Source organism: Salvelinus alpinus, chromosome 12 (genome assembly GCF_045679555.1).
Source record: "Salvelinus alpinus chromosome 12, SLU_Salpinus.1, whole genome shotgun sequence".
NCBI lineage: Eukaryota > Metazoa > Chordata > Actinopteri > Salmoniformes > Salmonidae > Salvelinus > Salvelinus alpinus.
This window is the reverse complement of record NC_092097.1, coordinates 29,362,060-29,372,871: the sequence shown is the minus strand read 5'-3', so window position 1 is coordinate 29,372,871 and position 10,812 is coordinate 29,362,060. Positions and strand designations below refer to the sequence as shown.

General features: G+C 42.7%; 1 protein-coding gene across 1 annotated transcript; it reads left to right on the top strand.

The window, feature by feature from the left end:
- The first annotated feature begins 532 nt into the window (after positions 1 to 532).
- On the top strand, positions 533 to 3,994 carry LOC139535831 (PAK4-inhibitor inka1-like). Its single transcript, XM_071335664.1, has 3 exons — positions 533 to 681; positions 786 to 823; positions 2,893 to 3,994. The coding sequence occupies exons 2-3, from the start codon at positions 821 to 823 to the stop codon at positions 3,865 to 3,867; spliced, it is 978 nt and encodes a 325-aa protein (XP_071191765.1). The 5' UTR covers positions 533 to 681; positions 786 to 820; the 3' UTR covers positions 3,868 to 3,994.
- The last annotated feature ends 6,818 nt before the right edge of the window (positions 3,995 to 10,812 follow it).

Below are 10,812 nucleotides of genomic sequence, written 5' to 3'. Positions count from 1 at the left end.
TTAAAGATTTAAAAGTTTCCCATTTGGGATGGCTGGTTCCACAGGGGTCTTCCAGAGAATAATCGTCGTGACAAATTGAACTCGTGACCTCAGAGATGCCTGAAGAATTTCTCAATCTATATTTATAGTAGCATACCCTAGGGGTAAAATAAAAAACGGACATGTTTAGTACCAAAACATAACACAAATATTTATACACATCTGTCATTGATAAAAACATTGTTTTAGTAACTGCATAGGCTCCATTTTTATGACAAAGTATTTTTTTAAATGTCGTGAACATAGTTCCACTTTGACATTATGGGGTAGTGTGTGTAGGCCAGTGACACAAAATCCATTTTAAATTACATTTATGCCACCGATGACAAGAACATGATGTGTGAATGTCTAGAAGATCATGATACAGATGTGTGTAGTAAAGAGGTGGCGACTATCTAGCTATTCACTTGATCAGATTTCAAACTCTGATTGGCTGCTTCACTGCTTCAGAGATGCGACGCTCTATAACTGGCTGGAGAGCGCACGCTGGAGAAAACAAAACGGACAAAATCACTACAACTTCACCGTGTTCCTTCAGTCGCGAGGATTCATACCAACAGCTGTGCGTAAAATTGACTTTATGGGAAGATATCAACTCTTTAGGGATTCATGTCAAACTGGATGCAACTTGCCATATCAAATGTGAGTATCAACAAACTAATTATACAATTATGAAGGATTTTGCTCTTACTGTATTTCTAGACTAAAACGTGCACGAATTCATCTCCTCTTTTTTTTTATTTTAGGAGTTAATTGTGACGGTGATGCTGAAATAAATAAAATGGTAAGTATTTTTCCCTTCTGTAACCTAGGCATAGATTATCATGCAATACAGTACAGTAGTGGACAATGGCATTGTAATTGGTTTATGCACAGTCTTATCAAATGGATATTATTCTGTGCGTAAAACGACAATGAATTAGATTAACTACAGGCCTACCATATTTTAAATGAAATAGGCGCAATGTATTTATAAACACAAAATTAACTGACAGTCCCTGAAATAATGGCTTTATACACCAGCATACGGGGACAACATCTGCAGAGCAACGCTCTGTCCACAGACGACGTTGTCCCGCATAATGACTATAGATGCCCATGCCCAAATGCCTCTGCTGAGTGGTGCTATCCGCTGCAGGCTATGCCATGTGTCGGGTAAACAAACAAATAGCAGTTTGTTAATGTGTTCTAAATTTAGAAGGCATATGGTTGTTTAATTTGCTAGAGATTATTTAAATGTTCTCTGTATGGAAAGGGCTCCATCATCATTTTCTTCCTAGTTGTATTTTACTTTACTCTTGAAAGTAGATATGGTGTTTAATCACTTTGTCCTTTTTGGACACATTTTTTTTGCATCCCTGCTCCCTGCAGGAAGTTTATTATACTATAGCTAAACTATAATGTTTAATCTAAGTCTGACTTTTATAGGCAGTGGTGTGTCTTTATGAGAGTACCACACAACCTGTGTTGTGGCTGCGGACTCAAGTTCCTGTTGCATCTAATAGTGTTGTCATGAGAGCAAACAGACGCTGAAGGTCTTGGCACATTAACCTGTGTCTCAGAGGCCTTCATGTCTCTTCTCCTCCGGTCTGCTAAACATTTATCACCTCATTGTCAGATCAGTCCCCCCCCATAAAGGGCTTGAAGGTGAAGGTCACAGGCCATCATGACTATTGTAATGCCATTTGCTACTGTCATATGGTATTATCACTGACATGAAAAGAGTTAATGGATCCTCTCAATGTTTTATTTTTAACTAACAGTTACAATCTCTTCCAGGGCCACATGATTTACTCTTCGATCCCACTGTTTTAAGTATCAGTGTGTGTGTTTTGTTGTGTGTGTTTTGTAGCCCACCTTTTTCCTTCAGAGGTAATGTTGTGTGGTTCACACACTTTTATGCTCGGTCAACCCTGTTTGATTTTGAGTGTAAGCCGACGCTGCTCACTGGTTGGTTTGGACCAATCAGAGTGGGTCCCTGTGAATCAGAGGGAGAGGAGATGAGAGCATATGGTCTTTAGTATGTCACAGCTGACTTTCATATGCAGGCATACAGCACTCTTCAGGAGACACACACCATTATACCTACATCCTGTGCCTTGAACTACATCAGAGAAACCTCAATCCCCTGCAGATCCCCCTACAGAAAAGTAGCCATCATTTCCATAAGACTTCAGCCTTTATATTGCAGTGTTAGGAAGAAGAGAGACTTGTTGTTTAATATTGTTAAAATAAAACTTCAAAGACATTATGGTGTGGGCGGGTGATGGTTGTGTTACGCACATTTAGGCACAGGTGTGGTGAAGTACATTAACGTACAGTACGTGTGGTGGGAGGTAACTTTGATATTAAATTTGGTGTGGGTGGATCTATATGAAAACTGGTCAAGTGTGGTGTGATACAGTTTTGTATCTGAGAAGGGTGTGAGGAGCAGGACAGGTAGGGCTTGGGTATTTTTTATTGTGGCTGTGTGTTGCTGTGAAAGTTCAACATTAGAGAAGAGGTGTAGCTCTTTCATACAGTCGAAACATAGCAGCAGTCACCCAATCAGCAAGTCTGAGCCTGTCCTACGGTCTCTATTATAGTCACCAACAAATGCAGTGTGCTTATTAGAAAGAGTTCACCAGACTTCATAAAGAATGTTCAGTCTATCAAATATCTGCTGCAGGCTGAACATTATTTACAACATGCATTATATGATTTTGTATTCACCGGCTTAATAGAAAATATTTGCAATAACAAAAGAATAGCACTCAATCACTGACTTTGCTTTCTTTAAGTGAACATAGTAATGTGTCATAGTGTGTGTGTACCAGCCTGTGTCTGACTCTGTGTACTCTCTGTCCCTCCCAGCTGTGTCTGCGTGACTCTGGAGGCTGCCTGCGGGACCAGATGCACTACATGATGAGGTCCCTGCAGGACCTGAAGCACTTGAGAAGGACCTGCCCTGCTGCTGCCCCTGCAATCACCCCTGCCCACCGCTCTGCAGTGGCACGAGCCTGCCATCAGAGGGCACTTCAGCTGGAGCGCCGTACCCGCCTGCGTATCTCTGACGCCAGTACGGCCAGCACCTACGACTCAGCCTGCTGTCTGGCCAGTCCTCTGGAGGAGGAGGAGGATGCAGGCAGCCGGCTGGGTCTGGGCCTTGGCCTGGGTCTGACCTCCCCCAGTAGTGAGAAAAGTCTGGAGTTTGACTCTGGCTACTCTGAGGCCTCCTGGCAGGACGAGGGCGTGGTGCTCAGGAGGACCAGGAATGTACGGGTGTCCTCCTCTGCCTGCCTCCGCACCAACCTGGCCCCCAGTGGCCGGGTCCGACCCAAATCCACATCAGACGCATCCCTGGAGAGCTGGACCTCATTCGAGGCCAATGACCCTGAGGACTGGACCACATCGCTGCTGACGCGGGGACGGAACAGACAACCTCTGGTACTGGGGGACAACAGCTTTGCTGACCTCATACAGAACTGGATGGACCTACCGGACTTCCCCGAACCAGCAGAACTGAAGCCCAGCTCTGGGTGCAGACTGGCTCGATGCTTCTTGGTCAACATGAGGCGGAAAATAGCTGGCATGTCAAAGAGTGTAGAGGAGAGGGTGAGGATGAGGTCCTCAGATTCTTCTTCTCGTGTGAGTCGGACAGCTATGGCCCCCAAACGACTCTCCTGCCCCCTAGGGGTGCAGGACCCTGCCCCGCGCCAGTCCCCCTTCTTCCACCAGTCCCACTCTGGCCTGCATGATCTAGACACAGACTTCTATCAATTCACTGCCCTCATGAAGACTGGCAGCAGACAGCCTATTATCTGTAATGACATCATCGGCTACATCTGACTCCAGGTCAGCCACTAACAGACTCTCATTCTAAACAATAGACAATTCCCAAAGTCACTATATTTTTAAAATGTTATCACTATGTTCTGACTATAAGCTGCCAAAAATAAAACATTGTATTATTTGAGATTGGAGATATTTGTTGTATCATTAGCTATGTTTCCATTAACTTTTCCATCGATTTTTTTGCATAGAAAATACATTGTCTTCAGAAAGTATTCATATCCCTTTGACTTACAGTGGATGAAATTGCTGTAGTTTTTTAGCTATCTACAGACAATACCCCATAAAGACAAAGTGAAAACATGTATTTACATTTTTGTGCAATTTACTGAAAATGAAATGCAGAAATATCTAGTTTACATAAGTATTCACAGCCCTGAGTCAATACTTTGTAGAAACACCGTTGGCAGTGATTACAGCTGTGAGTCTTTCTGGGTAAGTCTCTAAGTCACCTGGATTGTGCAACATTTGCCCAAATATTAATTTAAAAATTATTCAAGCTCTGTCAAATTGGTTGTTGATCATCGCTAGACAACCATTTTCAGGTCTTGCCATATATTTTTCAAGTATATTTAAGTCAAAACTTTAACTCGGCCACTCAGGAACATTCACTGTCTTCTTGGTAAGCAACTCCAGTGTAGTCTTGGCCTTGTGTTTAAGGTTATCCTGCTGAAAGGTGAATCCTCTCCGGCAACGGAGTTAGGAAGGACGTCTGTATCTTTGTAGTGACTGGGTATATTGATACACCATCCAAAGTGTAATTAATAACTTCACCATGCTCAAAATATTCAATGTCTGTTGTTTATTTTATTTTTACCCATCTACCAATAGGTGCCCTTCTTTGCGAGGCATTGGAAACCCCCCATGGTCTTTGTGGTTGAATCTGTGTTTGAATTCACTGCTCGACTGGGGAACTTTACAGATGTGTATGTGTGGGGTACAGAAATGAGGTAGTCATTCAAAAATCTTTTTAAACACTGTTATTGCACACGGAGTCAATACAACTTATTATGTAACAGTAACAGTATAGCTTCCGTCCCTCTCCTCGCCCCTACCTGGGCTCGAACCAGGGACCCTCTGCACACATCAACAACTGCCTCCCACGAAGCATCGTTACCCATCGCTCCACAAAAGCCGCGGCCCTTGCAGAGCAAGGGGAACAACTACTTCAAGGTCTCAGAGCAAGTGACGTCACCGATTGAAACACTATTAGCCCGCACCCCGCTAACTAGCTAGCCATTTGACATCGGTTACATAACTTGTTAAGAATGTTTTTTACTCCTGAACTTATTTAGGCTTGCCCTAACAAATGGGTTAAGTACTTATTGACTCAAGACATTTCAGTTTTTTGTTTTTAAATAATTAGTTAAAATTTCAACAACAAAAAAATATAATTCCACTTTGACATTATGGGGTAAAATAATAATTCCTCTTTGAACGCAAAGCAGGGTTTAATTACTGGGTTGTTCCATTTGATGTCATTCACTTTTTGACCGAACCCCTTTTGATTTGAACGACACTTTCCATACACATTTGCCCATAGTAGAAGTGTTCAGAAAGTTACTTTTTGGTGCCAAAACATTCAGGAGATAGAGGTGCTGAAAGTTACCCCATTTTGCATACCCCACACTACTGTGAGACATCCTTGTTTCATCACTGAAAAATATAAATGGTTGAGTTGGATATAATTGAAAAGCTGACAAACAGGGTTGTCAAACTATTTTGTCATTTCTTGAAATAAATGTTTTTTAATAAAAGTTATGTCAACCATCTTTGTGCTACCATTTGAAAGAGGAAATTAAAAATGTATTCCCATTTTAGTACATTTATCAGCCAAAAAACATGACACCCGCCCTGTATTCAACAGCATGTGGTCTCAACCGATGGCTGGCACAACACAAACACCTCCGATTATGTGAAATATGGTCTAAGGCACACAAAAAAATCTGTGTTTACGTGTTTTTAGATAATTGACGTTAATGGTTAAAAAGTGACAATTTAAAAAATATAACATTTTAGAAATTATAAATAGTTTGCCAACCCTGTTTTTAAGCTTTTAAATTATATCATCCTCAACCATTTATCTTTTCCAGTGATGAAGACATGAATGTCTCATGGTAGGGTGGGGTATGCAAAACTTGGAGCACCTCTATCTCCTAAATGTTTTGGCATTCAGGTCCAAAAAGTTACTTTCTGACCACTTCTACCATGGAAAAATATGTATAGAAAGTTTTGTTCAAATGAAAAGGGATTGAAATCAAATGGAACAACCCTATGTTGTTCATTAGAAACATCTAGAACTCAAGGTAAATAGCATCAAGAGTGGTAGAAATCATGCCAGCTTGAGAAGAGATAGTAAACCATTTGGGCCGTTTAGTCACAAGACTACTGTTTTTTTTTAAACCGTTTTATCATTCCAGTTATCAAATAATTGAATGATAAAATGAAACACCACAAAGATTTCTTTACAAAAGTTGGAATAAATTATATTTTCTCATCTAATTTGCCCTCATTTGTAGGGTGGCAGGTAGCCTAGCGGTTAGAGTGCTGGGCCAGTAACCAAAATGTTGCTGATTCGAATACCAGAGCCTACAAGGTGAATAATCTATCGATGTGTCCTTGAGCAAGACACTTAACCTTGATTTGCTCCTGGGGTGCTGTACTGCTATGGCTAACCCTATAAAACCACACATTTCACTGCAGATATATTTTTTTCATGTATTCCCTCAGGGCATATATTTAACTCAGTTAAAACACGATGTCCTCACATAAGTGGAGGCTGCTGAGGGGTGGAAGGCTCATAATAATGTCTGGAACGGAGTTTGATGTATTTAATACCATTCTACCAATTCTGATCCAGCCATTACCAGAAGCCAGTTCTCCCCAATTAAGGTGCCACCAACCTCCTGTGTCTCACTGCTCCACTATATTACCCTACCTACAGGGACTGAATATATCCCAGAGAGCATAAAGAGGGCAACCAAGTTATTTACAGACCGTGGGGAGAGAAAGGGTGTATCAACACAAATATCTGCCTGCCTCAGCCCCAGCTGCATCTGTCTTATGAGCAAATGTCTCATGTGTCCAAACAGAGCTATGTGAGGAGAAGTTGAGCAGAGCAGCTGTGTTCAGATTGAGCATAAATTTACTCTTCTCCTCATCCCTCGCTTTACTAAGCAGGGCTCTCACTAGCAAACTAACAGCCCACCGCCTCCTTTATCCAGCTCTAATAGTCACTTGGCTGCTGGACTCACAGGTAGTGTCCACTCATCCACAGTCATTGGCTAATGGAGGGTACCATTTGTTTCCACTCATTCAGTACAATATGCTAACTCACTCAGACAAGTTACAGATAGACGAAATCTACACCAAAATAAGATATACACTAATTTAGGGTTTGCTCTATAATTATTATGTCCAGTTTAATGATAAAAGTACACTGACAGCATTAAGAAGTAAAGAGAAAAAGAGTTTCCAGCATAGAATCTCACACATTCTCCCAGAGTTCCATAGGGGCAAACAACCCCACCAATCACATGTGATAAGGAGGACTCAGGGGAGGACTCGGGGGATTAGAGAAGAGAGATGACTCTCTCAGGGTGTCATTTATCTTTGCCTGTTTATCTAGGTTTCCTACAAGAAAGCCAGCCAGGCCCATTCTACCTGAGGCAGCTGTGATGAGGTGAACCCTTATCCTCCAATGTCTTAAGTTTCTACATTGAAAAAAAGGATGGAAAAACTTATGATGGCTGAGAAAATATTTTTATAGAAACATGCTCAACAAAGAACAGGCTGGATGAGAGTGGTTTGTCTAGTATTTGAAGAAATATTAGGTACCCCGGCTACTAAGTGCATCAATCTGTCTCCAACTCTGGGAATAATTTATAGAGGGATAAGAGATATAGAGAGATGAAACTGTAGAGTTGTGGAGCAAGCAACTTTTACTAAGGCTATTTTACACCAACATACAGTTTCCAAAAAGTTTTTCTTTGTTCCTCCACTTGACTTGGTCTATAGATCATAGTTTGAGTAGGTAGACGCTTGAGGTGTTGTGTTTTTTGCTAATTCAGAATAAAAAAGTGTTATGTGCTGATTGTAGAAGTCATTAAAGGTGCCACTAATGAGCCTGGTCCTCTTATCCCTGTCCTTATAGTGCCATGCGGCACAGGGGGCTCACACAGGAGTGGATGACAACTACTAAACTGAGATGAAGCTGTCGTGTCGTGTCTCCCTCACACCGGGTTTGGGTAACAACCAGAGACGTCTACTCTACTGTATGAACTCTGGTCCATTGAATAGTAGTATCCAATGTTGTTCAAATGCAATCATTTCAACAATACACCATTAAATTATCCTTGAATATCTTTAATAACATTTACATTTGAGTAATTTAGCAGACACTCTTATCCAGAGTAACTTACAGGAGCAATTAGGGTTAAGTGCAGTGGAAGTTGCTGATGGGAGGACGGCTCATATTTACGGCTGGAACGGCGCAAATGGAATGGCATCAAACACATGGAAACCAATTGCTGGATGTATTTGAAACCATTCCACCTATTCAGCTCCAGCCATTACCACGAGCCGTTCTCCCCAAATAAAGTGCCACCAACCTCCTGTGGTTAAGTGCCTTGCTCAAGGACACGTTTATAGATTTTTCACCTAGTCGGCTCAAACCAGTGACGTTTCGGTTACTGGCCCAACGCTCTTAACTACTAGGCTACCTGCTGCCCTAATAAGACCCTACAGATCTGTGATTACAATAGTAATACCATAGTAATCCTAATAAGACTTATGAGTGGTCAACTCTAGCTTCTCTACACAGCTTTATCATTACTGGGGTTCTGAGGACTGTCAGTGAGACAGCCAGGCGGGCAGACAGACAGGTGTGTGGATGCCGGAGGTGTGATGGTTTAGAGATCATTCGATGCCATGCAGGTGAGAGGATGAGGGCAGCGAGCAATCAGCTCGGGTAGATGATCTGAGGCAGCAAGCCTGAATCAGACAAATAGACTCTGTTAAAGTTTGGCATGTTCCTCATTCTTGTGGCTTTGCAGTGTCAGAGTAGACCAATTTCAGTCAGAGCTTTTCTAAACTGCAGTAGATCAGTTTGTAAGGAGAAAGGATGAAAGCCAGGTATAATCAGTAACCCCCAAACCTGAAATGCACCAACACTCTGGGAACAGTATAGACACAGCCGGATCCTAAACGGGCTCTGTATTTGAATGGCTTCAATAGGGGCTATCTGAGCAGGGGGTGGACGAATTGTCTTTGTGACATCAAGTGGACAAATGTCGCAGAGGGGATGGGGGCTCAGATGAGAGGTGTGAGCAGCAGGGGGCTAACTACTGGGCAGGGGGCTAACTACTGGGCAGGGGGCTAACTACTGGGCAGGGGGCTAACTACTACACAGGGAATGGAGATGTGCAGTGCTTGAAGTGGACTGAAATAGGTACTGGTACTCGTTGTGGGTGCTGGTACTCTTTTTATAGTTAGGTGCGGGTAGAGTCAGTATTCTATAAGTGGAGCCGGAAGTCAGGCAGTACAAAACTGTTTGTACCAGCTCAATTCAAGCACTGGATATTCAAGCACTGGTCATGCTCTTCACAGAGAGACTAGAAATGAGAAGAGAGGAGTTGGGGTGGATGGGTGACAAAGAACTTTGTAGCGTACCTGCCAACAGCCCCTCCAATCAGCCCTAGAGCTGCTCAGCCATGGTAATGACCCAGACAACAATTGTTACCACTTTTAGGCTGGGATAAAGGTGTGAAGGCCATAGTCAGTTAGCATTTAGCATACCTTTGTCTCATACCTCTGTGCAGTCTGTGTAGTGTGCTCAGGATTTTGCCTAGGTCGAAACTCAATTCAAAACACGACATTTAGATTCTACTCGCTATATGTGGTTTACATAGAAAACCAATATAATAATTAAGTGGGTGCTTATATTTAACACATGTACAAGTGTGTATTGTATTTCTTTTTTTTTGTTGCATATCCCAACTCCCCCTGAGAGTGAGGTCATGGCCAGGGTGTCCCATTATTAATGGTGACCCCGGCGCAATGAGGGTTAAGTGCCTTGCTCAAGATCACATCAACACATTTTTCACCTTGTTGGCTCGGAGCTTCAAACTAGCGACCTTTTAGTTACTGTCCCAACGCTCTAAACGCGCTGCCGTGGTTAATATCCCACCCCAGGAATGGTTTCAAAACAGCAGTTGATATCTTGTGATGACAGGGAACGTTGTTTCTTTCTCAATTTCCAAAGGAGAGTGGAAAGAAGTAATAAAACAGTTCAGTCATGGTGTTTTTACATTTCACCATACATTGGAAGCTGCAGACGCTGATTACACGGAAGATGATTGATTTTATGCACATTATTAAAAGATGTCACCTAGAAGTCTGACTGGCCAAAAAAACATAATGGTGGTTACATTTTTTGTCAGAAGCCCTGGTTTTCCTTACAACTTCCAGGGAATGTGGTTTGGTGTCAGGATCAGAGATGGAGGGAACGTGAGGGGTTTTTCCCTTCTGAAAAAACCTACACTCGATCCCTCCGATGTCAACAACTACAGACCAGTATCCCTTCTTTCTTTTCTCTCCAAAACTCTTGAACGTGCCGTCCTTGGCCAGCTCTCCTGCTCTGCTCTCATCCTTCTAGACCTATCGGCTGCCTTTGATACTGTGAACCATCAGATCCTCCTCTCCACCCTCTCCGAGTTGGGCATCTCCGGCGCGGCCCACGCTTGGATTGCGTCCTACCTGACAGGTCGCTCCTACCAGGTGGCGTGGCGAGAATCTGTCTCCGCACCACGTGCTCTCACCACTGGTGTCCCCCAGGGCTCTGTTCTAGGCCCTCTCCTATTCTCGCTATACACCAAGTCACTTGGCTCTGTCATATCCTCACATGGTCTCTCCTGTCATTGCTATGCAGACGACACACAATTA